General features: G+C 35.2%; 1 protein-coding gene across 1 annotated transcript in view; it reads left to right on the top strand.

Annotated features, from left to right (window-relative positions):
- LOC149575444 (2-oxoglutarate (2OG) and Fe(II)-dependent oxygenase superfamily protein) overlaps positions 1-18992 on the top strand; it is a 45151-nt gene extending 26159 nt beyond the window's left edge. Inside the window, exons 2-4 of the mRNA XM_089815195.1 lie at positions 17713-17888; positions 18285-18355; positions 18474-18992. Of these exons, the coding sequence (XP_089671321.1) occupies positions 17713-17888; positions 18285-18355; positions 18474-18547 (321 nt within the window). The 3' untranslated portion in view covers positions 18548-18992. The remainder of the gene's footprint in view (positions 1-17712; positions 17889-18284; positions 18356-18473) is intronic.
- Positions 18993-19805: the final 813 nt, after the last annotated feature.

Below are 19805 nucleotides of genomic sequence, written 5' to 3'. Positions count from 1 at the left end.
AGGTTAGGTTATCTAGACTAGCACTGTTAGTGATCACTTTGCAACATTTACCTTCAACTTTACATCTTGTCTTGAAGAAATGCTTCCTTTGCAATGGTGCTTGATCCATCTCTTCATCACATAGGGCTCTCCTTACCATAAATGCTTCTACATCTGTAGGTTGGTTCAAAGATTTAGTAGGCTCTTCCTCCATAAAAGCATATCTACCCTTGTTCTCTGTCCTCTCATGTGAATTCCCTTGAGTACATTGAATGGCTTGATGTCCTTCACATGCAAAACTAATTCCTGTAAACACTCTTCTGTTGTCTCTCCAATAGCTACTTTGTCCACTACCTCTATGGTAACTTCTGTCCTCCTTTTGGTATGAACACTCTTCCTTGAATATTGCCTTGCCCTTATTTTGATCCCCATAAAATCTTCCTCCTCTGGCAAATGTACACCCTCTCTGGAATCTTCCACCTCTTCCTCTTTGTCTTTGTTCTTGTCTCTTGTTCAACTGTTCCTCAGCTTTTAGGGCATATTTGTAAGCCTCTTCCACATCCTGTGATTTGACCAAACTGATCTCATCTTGTATTGACACCCCCAAACCGTTCAGATACCTTGCAATCCTTTCAACATCATCATATATATGATCAGATCTGATATCCAATTTGTAGTACTCCTTAGTATACTCCTTCACATTAAGATTTTTCTGTTTTAGGTTCTGGAACTTCCTAAACAAATTAACTTGGTAATTAGTAGGTAAGAACTTGGCCTTTAATTTATCTGCCATCCCTATCCCACAATTTGATTTTCTCCTTGCCTCTTCTTTGCCTATCAATCTGCAAATGTTTCCACAACAAGGATGCATGACCTCTCAACTTTGTGCAGGCATCTTTCACTTTCTTATTTTCACTCGTGCCTTCCAATTCAAAATACCTTTCCATCTCTGTGATCCAATTAAGCAACTCATCTGAATCTAACTTGCCATTATAGTCAGGTGGATTAAAGTGGGGATTTGTATTTACCCTAGTTAGGGCTCTCATAAATCTTTCATCTCTGTGCTCAAACAATGATTTTGCTTCCTCCTCTACTTCTTCATCCTCATTCGCATCATCAATCTGCCTACCTCTTCTTTCGGCTGTTTCGGAAGCTTCTAATTTTGCTGCTATTTGTCTCAATTTGTCCATGATGGTTGGATCTGCATCTCTCCTTGCACCAACCATCTTGTGCAAATCCTCTCCAATTGCAGGTTAGATCCTCTGCCAACTCACAGCAAATAAATCTAGGGCTTCGCAACCTCTGAAATAGAGATCAAATGATATTAATTGGTGCAGTTACAATGTAATAAGGGTGGGAGTGTTGGTGTAAGAGTGGTTTTACATTGCTAGTGATTATGATGTAGTTGATAGTTTGTTAGTTATATGTGTTCAGTAGTTATCAAAGTAACTCCTTCACCTTATATATGTGTGACATTTAACAAATAATTTGCTTTTTCAAAATAAGGCTGAAGGGAGCCATTTTGATGGAGCAAAGGTGTTAGCTAGTGGTGAGATTTTATTTTGTTAACACTAGATCTTTCAAGGCTGAATTCTTGGCAAGAGAAGGAACAAGTAGCAGAGGAGAACAGCCACCCAATTATGTAAATCAAATAGATAGACTTCATGATAAGTACAATGCCTAAGCATTCCCATATACAGTTATATGACCTTCAATAAAATCGATAAGATGAAAACAACTGGTGGGCAATTGTAGGTGGAGGTACGAAGAAAGGAAAGCCATTCATCATCATTTGAGGAAAATTGCTACTGCATTTTGATGGGATTGGTAGTTCATTAGCAAGGGATTGATTACATAAATTGGACACATACTTTTCAGTAAAGTTAAACTCAATGTTTGAAGAGAAGGCTATAGTTTTTTTACTTCACACCTTGAAGGGACAGCCCACAAATGGTGGTACAGTGGTAGATAAAGTCAAGGGAACAATTTCACAACTACCATTGAGGACATCAACCAGGGGTTGACTAAAAGATTTAATAGGAAGGATCCAAAAATTCACTTCAGGAATTTGGTACAATTGAAAAAAGAAGTTAACGTGGAAGACAACATTGCAGAATTTGTAATGGTTCCTGATGTAATCAAAAGATGACTCATGGTCCTAGATAAGGTTTAGTTGAGCCTCTCAAATGTTTAGTAAGGGCATTTTGCTAGACGACATCACAAGAGCCCTTAATTTGGAGGATTCAATGGTTAAGGATGACTTTATTACCAAAAGGGTAATGCCTCCCTTTTTGCATAATTGGTCTTTTCAGAAGAATATACCACTTGCAAAGGCACCACCTTCAAAGCCACCTGATGGCGCTCTAATTTTGCAAAGGATTAGATTCTCCATTTGAGAAATAATGTTGGAATTAAAAGCTTAAACCAGTATTTTGGCATTAGAAGTGGTGTATATCTATATCTGGAAGCATACACATGAATAAGAAGAGTGATAAGTGTAATGGTCCAATGTGTAGATTTATTCTGATGGAAGACAAGAATAGAACATCAATACAGAGAAAGTCAAATAAGAAGTCAGACTAGCAATAAAGAAATTGCTTCATATGTGAGCAATGGATATGATGACAACCAGGATATCATGAACAAACCATGGATAGCAGGGATAGATGTTTTACTATTGCATTGGCTTCCATTTTCTAACCTGAATGCAGATAGAAGTTCACTTGGTAAAGCCCCTTCTATGTTTCCTGTTCTAGAGACATGTCACACTAAAAATTATGTCCCTATTCTCTTAGATTCATTGGGTATGGCATGACTCAAATGACTTACCTCAGCATGTGATTGCACTGTAATAGAGGTGAAGGTTGACAGAGAATCAGTCTGATTGAAGGAAGTAATCAGAAGAATCTTTTCCACACGAACTAGAGACTGGGCCTCTCATTCGTCTTTCACATTCAACCTATAATATAATACACTAAAAAGTAGAGGATGTGAGAACCTATAGCACCTAACTAACAAGCCACTTCTCAAGAACATTACTTGTTTGCGGGCAGTAGTCCAATCTTCAATATAGCAATAGGAATTGATCTATATGGAAGCGATAAAAAGCACAAGCATGGTGGAAAGTAAAAAGGGAAGTCAAAGTTAGAGAAGTTGAATCTATTACTGAATATGGCGTCATGAATCTCCATGGTATCATGCTAATCTATTGTGTAGGCCTTGGACATGGCCCTAGACGTCAAGAATAGGCTCTTTCGAGAACCATGGTCTTGCAGCGAACAGACTCGCAGATGTTTGGAGGCCACAAAGGAAGTAATATCAATAGCGAATACCAAATATTGAGGGATTGACGGGACCATGCAAGGATGGTATTGGTCTGAAGATGAGCAATCTACCTAAGATGCACAACTCAGTGAATCTGAAGCAAAACTTCTGATGTCAAAGAAAAGGAGAGTGCTAGAGTATGAACGGCAATAGAGAATCGGGTCTATACAAACAATTATGTGTGAACATGAATTCTAGAGCTTTATTAAAAAAAAAGGAATTCGTGTGTCCGTGTGTAGTAAAAACTAATACGGGCATGCTATGTTTCCATATTCTATACGCGACTTCTGCTGGTTAAGAAGATGATATTGGTGATGGATGTGAGGTGGTTTCTTTCCCAGGCAATCTTTGACGAGAAAATACATACATATGCGCTATTTTGGAAACCTTTCTCTTCGACATTCATACCATTCGGAAGTACAATGTGCCCACATTTTAGTGATATAATATTCTTGCAAAAGGTCCGCTTCAGGGAGGAAATGTTTTAATTTACTATCCCCAATAATAATCAAGGAAAATAACACTAACAAAAAAGGAATGTGATTAATTAAAAGGAAAGCGACATGGCTTTTCATTTTGAAAAGTCACAATTTCAAACTTTATATATATATATATATATATATATATATATATATATATATATATATATATATATATATATATAAAGTAGGATATGAGAACATGATATATTCAATATTCGAACACTCTACATCGAGCAAAAAACATTTTATATCTACTTGTATGGAGGAATAAGGACTCAATATGGCTTTGTAATATGAATTCTATTATTTTATTTTTATAATAAAATAAAATGTCTTTTGTTTATTTTTAAATGGCATGCATATTTAAACTGCAGATGAATCGTCCTTTGTAAATTTTTTTGGAATTCATTATACAATTTAAATGTCGGATAAGTGGACATGGTCATTTAACATCTTGAATATGATCACCATAAATATAGTGGAATATATAATTATTTCCATATCTGTGTACAGTTTGTCTTCCTACCAAAGGAGTTAAAATTCAATCTAGACTAATTTAAGATTGCATAATATTTGGTCTGTTGCATCTTGATTATTTAATTGTTGGCATTATAAGTACTTAAAAGCTTTATGAAGTTGTACGTGAAAATTCATTGAAGTTGACTCTATTTCTGGGATGTGCAAAGACATTCGTCTCTCTATTATTGTAAGTCAGAAAATCTATAACTTCTTTCCTACAAGCATCAAATCCATTATTTACAAAAATATTATACAATTCAAACATTCAACATTCAATCCTATTTTGATCAAGTTCAAGGACTTTGCTAGCAGAAGAACTCCAAAATTTAAATTCGCTTTAGAAAATCTCTGAACCAAGGAATTAGGTTCAAGGAGAAGGTCTACTCGCCTATGTGTAGTGGAGCCTAAAGTGCAGGGGAATCAATAAGTATTCCCATTCGTTGGCCAGAATTGATTGTGGAATCCTATCAGAGAAGTGGTAGGCTCTTGGATTTCCACTCTGTGGTTTTGGGAACCAACACCACCGCAAGAAGAGGTATTCAAGAATGAGCTACGAAGGAAGAAGTTATACTTTACATGCAAAGAACCTTGGCAAGTAGGGCATAGATGCTTGGGCAGAAGGATAATTCATTACATAGAGGTAGTGTCCTAGAATATGAGAAGTGATTGAGCTGTATCTGAAAAAAGAGGTAGAAGTGATGGAGTAAGAACACCAAGGAGAGAGCATTCAAGAGGAACACTTGCAAAACTTTCAGCAGCACCACAATATAATGTTTTTTGTGTTAGAGAAGTCTTGAAGGGACAAAACATAACTGTAAATATTGATAGTTGGACTATTTGTAATTACATTGATGAAGAAGTAGTGAATAGATTGGGCTTAGAAGTAGAAGACTTTAAAGGATTGATCTTAATGTTGCTAGTGGGACCTTTGTTCCTTGTACTAAGAAAATTTCCTAAATGGAGTTCACGATGGGGGAATATAAAATGAAGGATGATTTTTATATTATCAACATGGATATGGAAGTGGTTTTAGGAGTTTAAGAGCTATACTTAACCGATAATACAAATAGAGCTATCAAGTCATGAAGTTCTCATTCCAACACAATGGAAAGAAGATAGTTCTAAATGGCTTATCCTTTAAGGGGCATATCAAAGTTTCAGCCAAGAGGATAGAGCAAGCTTTCCACAAGGATCAAGTGGCATAGGTAGTTGAATGTCTCATTTCAGACTTAACTTTGAAAGGAAAGGAGATCCTATGATGTTAAAACTCAGTCTATTTGGGTAAACACGCCAAAGTACTCAAAGACATTCCTCCTGGATTTCCACTTGATAGGGGTTTTTGGCGTGTAATTGAGCTTGAGGAAGGAGCCAAACTTCATGATTACTTCATATCGTCACCCTAAGGTATATAAGGAAGAGATTGAAAAGTAAATCAAGGATCTATTGGATATGGGGCATATAAGGTCGAGCTCTAGTCCTTTTGCATCATTAATAGCGTTCGTTAGGAAGAAGGATGAATCTGTGAAGATGTGTATAGACTATAGAGCACTCATGTAAAGGACAATTAAGAACTGTTATCCTATACCAAGGATTGATGAGCTTCATGGAGCCAAGTATTTCTCCAAGATTGATTTGCATTTTGGGTACCAATAAATCAAGATGAGACATGAAGATGTGGACAAAACACCATTTAGGTGTCATTTTGGGCATTTTGAGCTCTTGGTCATGCCATTTGGCCTAACCAATGCACCAATGACCTTTAAATCTGCACGAATCAAGTATTCATTCTAAAGGAAACTTGATTTGGTTTTCTTTGACAACATTTAAATAGTAAGACATGGGAGGATCCTTGGAAACATTTAGATGAGGTGCGAGGTATACTTGGGCAACATTCCTTTTATGCTAAGATGTAGGATGCACAACCTGTAGGCCAACTTCGGGTGTGGATGCACGCTTGGTGCGCTCCCAGCCCCACATCCCATCCGAGCTCACCCTATGCACAACTAGCCCACATTGGGGAGCATTCACATGCAGGAAACCAAAATATAAAGTAAAAACTTAATAATGAATTTTTTTTTTTTTTGGTGACGACAACAACGATGATGATGATGACCTTGAATTTGCTGCTGCTGAAAATCCAGTGGACAATGATGTTTTTAATAATCCTTTTGATGATTGGTGAATATTGAATCATGTTTCATGAACTAAATTTTGTAGTTTGGTAATTGTAATGATTTTCAGTGGAGTTGTGAACATAGACATTTATAATTTTATTTATATGGCTTATTTGAAAAATTTTCAACTATTAATTGGCATTGATCGAAGATCAAGTATCATACAACGAAATGATTTAGTTTTACACTTTGTATATTTCTATAATATTTTTGTATGTATAATATGCACACGTGCACACCCAAACACAACCAAACCCCTTATTTTTTTTTCATGTGTCCACATATTGGATTCACATATCGGCATCCATCCTCACGCCCAAACTGGTAACTTGGCTTTTATGTCGAAATTTCCGAGTGTGAATTTGGGTTGACTGAAATTTTGTACCTGGGATGAAAAATAGTGCAAAAGGTGTTAGTGCAAATGAGGAGAAGATCAAAGCAATCCAAGCTTGGCCTAGGCCAAGGAATTTGACACAGCTAAGAGGATTTGTAGGCCTATGCGGCTACTATAGAAGATTTATGAAGTGATACTCACAACTGGCAGCGTCTTTAACAAATTATATTACAAAGGAAGCTTTCTAATGGAGTACAACAGCTCAGTTGGATTTTGATAAGCGTATTTGGGTAATGATCCACAATGCCAATTGATTAGGAAGGGGGCAGTAAAAAATATTTGCCATAATCTGAAAAAAAGAGATCATAGATTGAACTGGTGTAACATGGGAGACCAAAGAGGAGCCATACCTTGAAAATCAGTTGGAGCAATAATGACTCCCTCCTCAATGTTTTGAAGATAGAACATCCACATCCTTAACTAAAGAATCAAGATTAGTTACTTGAAGAAAGATAATATGGGATTATGTTGTCGAATAAGATCTTAGGTGGCCTTTTGTCAAAGGCATTGCCCAGACCCCTAATTTCAAGAAATCACTATTAGTTTGCGCGGCAAAAAACTGAGAATCTAGTGTCTTAATGACACTTTATTCTGCTAGTGGTTCCCCTATCATCTTCACATTCTCTTGATCTCTCTTTCTCCCTAGTTTAGGGAGTTTATTTGGATTGACCTTATTGAGATTTTTTTAGACCTAAGGGAGGTGAAGCTTTCTTTTTAAGATCATCATTGACATCAAATTCTTGAGAAGCTTCTAGCATGCTGCAATACTCGACCGGCATAAGCGTCATCTCGAGCCTCTAGTAAAATGGGAAGAGCTAAAAAGATCTTAGAATTAATAGTATTAACATCTTGAGGTGTAACGGATCTTGCTATAGGATTGGTAAAGGTGGAAACCCACTATTTAATAATATTGATATACCAGTTGAGCTATTCATTCTTGTTGGGTCAGACAAGGCACCAAAATTAGGGAGATCCAAGTCTTGGCCAAAAAGAGGCTTTTCAAACATGGTAACCTCTTGTTTAGCAGTAGAAGTTTCGAGGATTTTAAACCTACGATTAAAGTTGCCTCTTGGGAGATCTTTTCTTTGACGGTTCCATTCTTTGCTTTAATCTAAGATTTCAATCTAATACATCCATTTGAATTTGGCTCCTCAACATTGGCCTGATCTTTCTCCTTAGTATTGACTGTCGTCGTGAAATTCCTTGAAATTTCTTGAGGCCTTTATTGAACAATTTATGTGTAAACGCCCATATGCATGGCGACATCTAAAAAGAAGAGCCCGATAATCTAATTGTTGAATCCATTGATTATTCCCTGATCTAATCCTTAAAGGATAAGCCAATGGGTAATTTAAAGTAATTTCAATCGGATAGTGTATAGGTAGTTATCTTTCTTTCAAGGGTTGTAAAGTTTTTGTGAAATTCTGATTTGAATCAAACTTAGATTATACCTTCTATGTGCTTGCTGTAGATAATCTTCAATGTTCAGTCTTGAATGAATTGAGAGATATAAATCTAGAAATGCTTTTCACTTCTACAAGTTGTCTTAGGGCAGTATTGATTAAGGAGCAGACTTTATTGTTTCTTGTGTGTCCTTAGACTTCAACCACACCCTTATTAAATATAGAGATCAAGGGGCATGTCCTTGCAAAGGACATGTCCCTTCCAAAGTCTCCTTTGAATCATCTTTTAAAGTCGGCGACTTTTCATGCAAATGTTAGTTTAGTATCTAAACTAACCAAGAGTGATTAGTAAGTTTGTAAACTAGTACTCCATGATAGACACCGATATCTATGAGGATAGTACAATAACTTCAGATCAATTTAATGCTAGACTAGATCAGTACGATCTATACTCAGACTGGCATGATTGAAAGTTACGGATTTAACATTCCCTCTTAACTTGATAATCATATTGAGAGATATCATATCTAGCAACATCAATTAAGATGAACAAGCAAGGATTGATACTTTATATCTATCTGAATCTTCTTAGCATGTGGTATCATTGAACACAGGATACAATATCATATTACTAAACCTGTGATATGACATATTACTGATACTATTGATAACAGTATTGCAAAGTATACAATAAGCAGGATAAATCCAAAGAATAATTAAATTCTTCATTTATTCAAGTTGTGACTCGTAAGTACTGGTATTCCTATATCACAACATGATCTTGAGTTAAGACCTACCATAACACATGATAAACTCCAGAGAATAATAAAATTCTTCCTTTATTCAAATTGTGATTCATAGACATAGCACTGCCCACTTCACAATGTGATCTTGAACTCATCTAGATCTTACAGTAGAACTCTACTGTTTAGCACATTATCTTAAGAGATCATCATCTCTTATAATGTCGTTCATACAAGTGTTCATTATCTCAGAGATCGTCACCTCTAAAATAATGAATACAAATGGTGGAGCCCATAACGGTCAATAGCTTGATAATAAAATTATTTTATTAATAATTTAAATAATACAAATGAATTACAATTCAACCATACCAAGTCTTTTCTTGAAGTGATCTATCTTCACTCTAGAGAGAGGTTTGGTGAGAATATCTGTTGTCTAATCTGTAGTGCAAATGTATTCTAATTTTACAGTATTCTTGTCTACCATATCTCTTACACAATGGTAAGGAATTTCGATATGCTTGGACCTGTCATGGAAAATTGGATTCACTGAAAGCTTGATGGAACTTTGATTATCACAATGAATAATCGGAGGATTCATGACTTGACCAAATAATCTTACAAGTAACTTTCTAAACTAAAATACTTCTCAAGAGGCTATCGTTGTTGCAATGTATTCGACTTTTGTGGAACTTTGTGCTACTAAAGACTATTTTTTGCATATGCAAGATATCATTGCTGATCCTAAACTGAAACAACATCCTAAAGTACTTTTTCTATCTTTAACACTTCCACCCCAATTTGAGTCAGTGAATCCATGTAAATCCAAGTCAACTTTCTCATATTTGAGCCCAAGGTTAAGCGTGCCTTGTGTCTCATAATGTGTTTGACTGCAACTAGGTGAATCTCCTTTAGCTCACACATAAATTGACTAAGGCGTTGACAACATAGCATATATTAGGTCTTGTATTTAACCAAGTATATAAGGGACCCAATCATCTGTCTGTAGAGAGTAGAATCTATGGAAGGTGATTTTCCTGCTACTTCTTTAAGTTTATGTAGATTAGTCTTCATTGGAGAAGACATAGACTTGCAGTTCCACATTCCAAATCTCTTAAAAATATCTAATGTATACTTCCCTTGATTAAGTACAATGCTGTCAGAATTTTGCCGTACTTCCAATCCTAAGAAGTAATGAACGAGTCCCAAGTCTTTCATCTCGAATTCTCTAATTAGATCTTTCTTGCATTGATCTACGAGATGATCGACATCTATTATTAGTAAATCATCAACATACAGTATCAATATTACCATATCATAGTCATCCCTTTTATGATATAGATTTGGATTGGCTTCATTTTTGGAGAATCTTAAGCCGGTGAGATATTTGTCAATTCTTTCATGCCAAGCCCGTGGAGCCTGTTTAAGCCCATAGAGAGCTTTCTTGAGCGTGCAAACAAAAATGTTAGGATCATGAGTTTTAAATCCTTCAGGTTGCTCCAAATATACCTCTTTTGTAATCTTTCCATTCAAGAATGTTGTTTTTACATCAATCTGATGTACTTTCCATCCCTTCGATGTTGCAATAGCTAGGACTGCTCTTACAAATCTGTATTTGGCAATAGGAGCAAAGGTTTCTTCATAATCAATCCCTTCTTTCTGAGAGAATCCCTTGGCTACAAATTTGGCTTTATATTTTTCAATGCTACCGTCAGCAGTATGCTTAATTTTAAATATCCATTTGTAAGAGACAACAGATTTTCCTTGAGGTATAGGAACAATTTCCCAAACATCATTCTTCAGAATGGATTGGTATTCTTCTGTCATAGCACCCTTCCAAGTTGTATGTCTAATAGCATCTGAAACATTGGTTGGTTTTGATTTAGACAAATTGTTCATGTTTGTTGTGTAACTAGATAAACATTTGGGTCTTTTGCTTTCGCTAATTGTTCCAGATGGTGCAGCGAAGTCTTGTGCTTCCTCTACTGTCTTAATGGCCCAAAGTGGTCTTTTCTTAGAATTTTGAGTTTCTTCAAGATTAATATTTTGAATTTCATCTTCAATTTCTTCAATGTTCTCCCTCTGAGACTCAGTTTCAGTATTTCTTTCAGAACTAAGTAAAGGGGAGGGTTCTTCAAAACTTAAGGCTTTTTTGAATGCTAAATGTTCTTCAAAAATTACATCCCTACTAAGTTCAATATTTTTCGGACCAGGTATGAAAATCTTATATGCTTTAGATGTTTCACTATACCCTACAAAAATACCTTTCCTCCCAGAGGGTTCTTAGTTCTATTTTCTTTTGGAACATGGATATATACAGGGCAACCAAAAATCCTAAGATGACTTATATTGGGTTTAACCTTAGTAAAGACTTCTTCAGGAGTTTTATCTGTAAGGTAGGAGTGAGGACTTTTGTTTTGAATATAGACAGTAGTACAAGAGGCTTCTGCCCAGAGATAATATTCTTGATTTATCATAGCTCTTGTAGCTTCTATAATTGTTCTATTCTTTCTTTCTGCTACCCTTTTTTGTTGTGGGTTATAAGGAGTGGTATACTCCCTTGTAATTCTTGTTTCTTTACAAAACCTTTTAAACAAATCTAAGGTGTATTCCCCTCCATTATCAATTTTAAGAGTTTTAATTTTATGTCTTGATAGGTTTTCAATTAAGGTTTTAAATTTTTTAAATCTCTTTAGGATTTCTTCTGATTCTTTGCATTTTAAGAAGTAAATCCAAGTTTTCCTAGAGAGTCATCTATGAAAAGTATATAGAACTAGAATCCTCCAAGAGAAGGAACATAGGTCCACATAAATCTGTGTGGATTAATTCCAAAACATTGTTAGTTTTTCTAGTGCTATCATAAAATGGACTTTTGGTGTTCTTATCTAGAGCGCATCCTTTGCATATGCTTGAGTGATCTTTATTCAGTTTAGGTAAACTAGTAACCATCTTTTCCATGGTTGATAAAGTTTTGAAATTTAGATGTCCTAACCTTTTGTGCCATATTTCATTTATATCCTTAGCTTCATGAATTAAATAGGTCGACTATGTTTTGAATTTAATTCATACAAATACCCTTTCTTTGACCAATTAATTTTGCTTTCTTAATTGAGGAGTTCTTAGCCTAGGTTATGACTTTACCGTCCATGAATGCAACATTATGTCCATCATCTTCAAGTGCTGTAATCGAGATTATATTCCTTTTTATTCTTGGTACATAGAGTAATCCTTTGAGAAGAAGAGAACTACCTGACTTTAGTTTCAAGGTGCAATTTCCAATTCCTTTGACGAAATGCGCTGAATTATCACCGATGGTGACTTTGCCATTAACCTTTTTTGATACAGAGTCTAGTGCTTCTTTGTATCCTATAATATGTCGAGATGATCCACTACCAATCACCCATGCTTTACTTGAGACTTCATTTGATAATGCCGAATATAATACACGATTCTCAGGATCATAGCTATCTTCTTCCCTAGTAATGTTTGTATAGTTCACTTGCTGTTTAGAATTCTTAGGGCAATTAGATTTGTATTGTCCAAACTTTTCGCATTTGAAGCATTTTATTTTGGATAGATCTTTCTTAGGTTTGTCATTCTTTTGATTACCCCTTTTCTTCTTGAAATGCTTCTTCTTGCCTTATAGGAATTTGTATTAAGAACATGAAGTTCTTCATTTTCTGTTTTCAATTTTTGTGCTTTCTTAAGTTTTTTGGATTCATATTGAAGACAATCTCCCTTAAGTCTATTGAAGTCAGGAAGATTATCTCTGGCACTTACTCCTTGTGGGAATGTTTGCCATGAATCTGGTAATCCATCTATAGCCATCAGTGTTAGTTCCGTGTCATTAATGATGGTTCCTATACTTGCAAGTTCATCTCTTAGGTTAGCAACCCTTAAGAAGTAAGATTTTCGTTGATTCTCCCTTCTTAATTTGTATGTGATTTAGTTGCCTTTTTAGTGCGAGAACTCTAGTTGCATTGTAAACCTCATATGCATTTAGCAATGCATTCATTATATCAAATGCTGTTTGATGTTTTGTTAGCACGAGTGCTATATCATTTTTTGCTCCATCTAATATAATTTGAATGGCTTTCCTATTTCCTTTACTCTAGATAGATTTATGAGGTTCAACAGTAGGTTGTCCAGATGCTGAATCAACAAATTGTTTTACATCATTTTCTTCAAGAATCATCATGATTTTGAATTTCCATGCGTCGAAGTGTTCTTTCCCATCAAACTTGTCTTGAGTCTAATTGTGTATGCCATTGAAGATAGGAGAATGATGCTAGATATATATCAAGTCTGATTATTTAGTTTGCAGAGCCTAGGTTCGACTTCCAGAGCTCTGATACCATGTAAAGTTTCTGCAAAATTCTGATTTGAATCAAACTTAGATTATACTTTCTATGTGCTTGCTGTTGATAGTCTTCAATATTCAGTCTTGAATGAATTGAGAGATACAAATCTGGAAATGTTTTTCACTTCTGCAAGTCGTCTTAGGGCAGTGTTGATTAAGGAGCAGACTTTATTGTTTGTTGTGTGTCCTTAGACTTCAACCACACTCTTATTAAATATAGAGATCAAGGGGCATGTCTTTACAAAGGATACGTCCCTTCCAAAGTCTCCTTTGAATCATCTTCTTAAAGTCGGCGACTTTCCATGCAAATATTAGTTTAGTATCTAAACTAACCAAGGGTGATTAGTAAGTCTTTAAACTAGTACTCCGTGATAGACGCCGATATCTATAAGAGGATATTACAATAACTTCAGACCAATTTAATGCAAGACCAGATTAGTACGATCTATACTCAGACCAGCATGATTGAAAGTTACGGATTTAGCAAGGGTATGATGTGAAAGACCCAAGTTACCCAAGGACAACATCAATGGATTGTAGAATGGCAGGTCTCCCGAATACCTGGGGAAGCCAAAGGAGGTGGATCTGAATAGGAATCTTAGACAAGAACACCTCCATCGGATCAAAACCGACATGTAAGGGTTTGATGAATAGGCTTGGTTGATTATGAAAGCATGGACTGGCCCAAGAAGCCATATTCTGATCAGTCATTCTAGAAAATAACCCCCAAGAATTATGCATTTACAACTGGAATAATCTCTATATCTCCTTCAGGTTGCCAATTTTAGTGAGCCCAAAATTCCAATCAAGGCAGTGAAATTCGAGTATGCATAAACCTGAGAATAATATTCAGAAATATATAAGACAGCATCAGCAAATTAGATCCTAGTTGATGTCGAACATGAGCCTATCGACACTCTTCTCCAGGCAGGCATTCAACTTGATACAATATTCAGATTTCTGATTCACCTTTGACTTTTCTTGTTGTGAGCACGCTAAAGACAACAACAATGTTATGCTCAGATGAGGAAGGCCCTTCCAGTCTAAAGAGCATCATGGTAGGAAAAATGATGACATCCTCCACATCCCCAACTATTGCCTTTCACTCAGAAATAAATGTTGATGTTTGGTAGCTTCAGTCGGATAAACCTATGACTACGTATAATTATATCTGCTATATATATATATATATATATATATATATATATATATATATATATATATAACTATGATTATATGTCAATTTAACGAATAGACATGTCCTGTTAAGGGACATGTCTCTTCTTAGCCTTTTCTCATTATAAATAAGAGGTCATTGTCATTTGAAAAACACAAACAAAATATTATGGCAGTGCTATTACATTTGCAGCGATCCGGAAAAGAATCATGGTATCAGAGTCTAGTTGCAAATGTAGAAAAAATAGTAAAAGAATGGTAGAAAAATTCCTCTGAAATATATACACTACAATCAATGTTTATAACACAATATTTTCTCTTGAAAAAAAAAAAAAGATTTATAACTGTCAACAGTTTAGAAAATCCCAAGGGAAAATAAGAAATAAACGGCAGCGAGAACCTCATCTCTAAGAACCTCATATGTGAATGTTAGTGTAGAGTCGGCAGTAATGCCAAGTTGGTCGAATGAAAGGATAGGGGTGGTTTCACACTGGCTGGGGCATAAGGAAAAGTCTAAAGGAGTGACACCAAATTAAAGGAATTGTGTTAGAAAATCGACAAATTACATTATTGCACATGCTGCCAACCGAAGTCACGGTATAAATGAGGCATATATGAAGGAGACGAGCGACATGCCATTAGGCAAGTGCTCAAAATAGAATCCATTTACTTGGCACCCACATAATTTAATAGACATGCGGAGGACTGAAGAGTGAAGGGAAATATCAATTCTCTAAGCGAAGTGTTTTATCGACACAATGTCAACATTCATTAAAAATTTCTCAAGGCACATGAGACTGAAAAAGTATACAATAGAAATAATGATTTAAAAGGGTGAAGCCCATATAATCGGTTTCAATATCTCATAAATGAAATTGACATTAGCAGTCGAATGTAACAAAGAAAGGAACAAATCATATGCGTTAGAACCATAGTATTCCATATGATCAGAAAATCCATCCTATGTGGACTCCACCGAACGTAGAGAAGGAAAATGATTGGAAAAGTGTGACAGCTAGTTAGTCGACCCTATTGCACACATCGAATGCCGATTTGGGGGAAAATACGCAAGTTACTTATCCCAACATTACCCTAGCAAACAAACAATACCAAGACACCATCCACATAGACAGTTACAAACAAAGGGTGTGTGACACATAAGAAAGATAGTGACATATTCCACCCAACATAGAAGAGGAAACATAAAAAAATAATATTTTGGGGAGACAAACATTGATAAGACCACCAAAAGGGACGTGTTTCTAACGCAGATCAAGTCCGAACACACTATAGGTACTAAGAAAGGTATGAATGTTACTTTGTGAAACAAGGTAATATATGAATGTTATTTTGTTTACATTTAAAGTATGAATCTTTTGGTGGTGTGATATACATTTAAAGAAGGTATGATATATAGTTAAAATTCTCGTTTCTATTATTATTAGTTATTTGAAGATATTGTGGTGTATATATATATAATTTTATTTTGAGATCTGGATTAAGTTAAAAGTTTTTTATGATTAATAATTAATAAGATTATTTCTTATTGTGATTACATATTTTTTAGGATAATTCATGTAATCGAAGAAAATTTATAAATTATTATTATTGAAAAGATGATTTTTATAATCTATTTAAATGGAATATATGTATATATGTTCAAAATATATATTTTATCTATGTTTTATTGGAAAGGTCTTATTTTGAGAACTACATTAGTCTCCCTCTTATTTGTATTTCACTATGTACTATAAGAGATATTTGCCTTGATCTTTTCCTTTGAGTATGTTCTTGCAGGAAGAGGAAGATTGAGATTCAGAGCGAGTTTGACCTTGGATTAGAGGCAACATTGGATGAGGAGCTCTGAAGATTGATATTCAAAGGGAGTTCGAAAGTTTGTGATTGTATGATTTTAATGGGCTACCCCCTATGTACATCACGATGAAGTGACGATTTCCAAATGATGTCACCTGTATTTGTAGAAGTTACTGTAAGGTGATGATCTTACAACAACTTGTATTATGAGATCAAACAAATTGAGTATATGGTAAATGTCTTGCATCTCAACATTCTGGAAGGCCATGACTCAATGAGTACTTGGTGAATATCATTGATATTGTGGGAGGTCAATACTCTTGATATCAAATGTGATATCAAAACCTTATTTTGATTACTTGGTGATTATCATTAATATTCTGGGAGGCCAATACTCTTGATATCAAAAACTTTTGAGTATTTGGTGAATATCATTGACATTCTGGGATGCAATACTCATGATATCAGATGTGATATCTAGCATTTTTTAGAAATGAGTGAATATCATGTTTTCTAGGAGACCAATACTCATGATATCAAATGTGATATTGAACCTTATTGAGTATTTGGTGAATATCATATGTTGATATTCTGGTAGATCAATACTGTTGATATCAAATGTGATTTCAAAATGATGGATATCTTCTGATCAAATATATCCTTAATCTTGCTAACTTGATATTACTTTGAGGTAATACGTGTGTTTATCCTCTTTGGCTAAGAGGGAGTGTTGATGTTTGGTAGCTTCAGTTGGATAAACCCATGACTATAGATAATTATATCTGAGATATAATTACATATGAGGTATAAGTTAATTATATGAGAGAAATAGACACACACACACACACACACACACCTATGATTATATTTAATTTTATATTAATTGTCAATTTAACGAATAGACATGTCCTGTGAAGGGACATGTCTCTTCTTAGCCTTTTCTCATTATAAATAAGAGGTCGTTGGCAAGCCCCACATAACAGCATTGTTTCTCAAGTAACCAAAGCAGGCCTGTGGAGGAAAGCAGGTCTGCAATCACCAGATAGCTGCACAGGGACACACAAAAACCCCTGCTGCATTGTAAATCCATAGCTAAATTTTCTTCCGCCTATGCTTGATATTCACTTTTTGGACAAGGATCTTTACTCTTATGCTTTGGTGCTTGTTATTTTTGCAACAATTGGCTATGATATATGGATTTTGAAATTTTCCTATAGACAACATGATATGAAGATTCATCTTTGCTCTTAATAGTTGATTCAGGGATGGATTACACATTACTTTGTTATGTAAGCATGTAGCCAGCAGGAACTTATATTGTAGTTGACTCCAATGCATTGCAGGAAAGTGGGGAGTTCAGCATAGAGTTAGATAATCCCCCGCAATATGTGCCATGGCCTAGTGTTGATCCGTACCCACCATCCTCAGAAGCTGAACAAAGCAGAATTTTGTTTCCCAGCTACTTTAATGGCCCAAAACCATTTGAATGTACAGTTCAAGCAGGCGAGATTCTTTATCTGTAAGTCTTTTCAATCTTATCACCATAACCATTTGCTTTGATTTGATCTGTGAGCTTCTGTTTTGTGAAAATTAAACACTCAGTCGAGATTTGATTATGCAAGGCAACATTCCAGTATGTTTATGCAGCACACAGCAACAAGTAACCTTTTATTTCTAGTGACTACAATTTTAATCTTCTCTTGTTTTATAAACCTGATTTCCCAACAAAGGGAATGCTCAATCTGAGGCTGTGATTTTAGTCTAACGATACAAATAAAAAGAATGGAGGTCTAGCAGTGTATGATTTTTAAAGCTCTTTTTGGTTCATTTCTTATGGGTAAGGAAGATTTTTTATTGTTCTTAAAAGACTTTATAACAGTGTATAGCACAATTGGACCATCATCTGTTATTCCAGGCCAAGCTTGTGGTTTCACCATGTTAGGCAAACTCCTGATGCTGAAGGACGCACAATAGCAATTAATTATTGTAAGTTCAAAACTACTGCTGCATGTTATATATATTTTTCTTGCATATTTTTTAATTTGTGAATGTCATTATTTGAACATTGTCAGCTCCCATCTAACATTTATATCTTGTCCGGCAGGGTATGATATGCAGTTTGACATTAAATATGCCTACTTCAATTTTTTGCAGTCCTTAAGTTTCCCAAATTTATGATCATCAGCTACTTTTCTTATTCATTAAGAGAAATTTGTGTATCAATTCATGTACTTTAAGAAAATCTCTATAGCAATCAATCAGTAATTCACAGGCCTTTCTTCAGGTTATGTTTGTAATTCTACAGAGATATTCTTTATGAGGTTGCTCTTCATGAGCCCCGATGAAATGAGCTCGCTTGAAAATTTTGCTAAATGAGCAATTTAATTCAATCCCACCAAGAAGTTTAGTCTAATGTGCATTGGATCAACCTCAGAAACTCTCATGTCTGTTCAATCCCCTAAAACAATTCCAGAATTCTCTGGCATTTTGTTACTGGACACATATCAACTATTCTTGGAGATGGCATTGTTATGGTATAATTGTTGAGGCTTATTTATTGTTCGAATTCTTATTGCTTCAAGAAAAGAAATTTAGGGGAGTACCCTGGTTTAATATAACCAAAGGTCTTTGGATCACTTTTTAAATGTCCCCCAATGATTTGATGGGGGTCCATTACTGTCCTGTTGTTTCTTTCCTGCCTTTCTTTACTTGGTTAGGAGTTTCCATGATCTTTGGATTAGGTTGGTGTAAGGGTTGCCTTGTTTCTGGATGTCTCCTTGCTGTTCTGTAGCTGTTGTTTGCTGAGCTTGTTGCTCTCTATTTGTACAAGGGATCATGGTCCGTTCAGAAATTGTACTTTTCAAATATAAAACTAGTGGGGGCCATAATGGAATAATTAATATGATATTTATTTAATTATTTAATAATAAATGTAAATTCAGGGAATATAAATCTTACCTGGGCAAGATATAGATAGGATGTTTGCCTTTGGATCTCATTTCCTAGGAGTTTGATAAGAAGGGATAAGAGAAGTTGGTAGGACACGGTATATGGATTCATATCTGTCCTCTAGCCATCTCATGTAATGAAGGCAAACCTCTTTCCTTAAAAGCGTACAAATATAGAAGATGATCTCCCATTTTTTATTGTTTCTTATTATAGTATGATGTAAATGAATTTCTTTTCTGGGTTATGGCGGAACCTTTTAAACATGCATGATATTTCCCGGCAGAATGAGTGGAAGAAACACCTCTTATTGGCAACGATGATGTTTCACTTAGCTTAGCAGTTATCAAGTTAAACCAGAATACCCTACCATTCTGCAGCACTAATATAATATTATCATAAAATAACTAACACATATTTTGGTGAAAAAGAGTGTCCTACGCTACTGAAATCACTGCTTAAGCTATTTTCCTAGTAAATGCTGACCAAT

This window comes from Cupressus sempervirens, chromosome 2 (assembly GCF_028749045.1).
Source record: "Cupressus sempervirens isolate cs-2001-9-10 chromosome 2, ASM2874904v1, whole genome shotgun sequence".
NCBI classification, from domain to species: Eukaryota; Viridiplantae; Streptophyta; class Pinopsida; order Cupressales; family Cupressaceae; genus Cupressus; species Cupressus sempervirens.
This window is presented reverse-complemented; position numbering and strand designations above follow the sequence as displayed.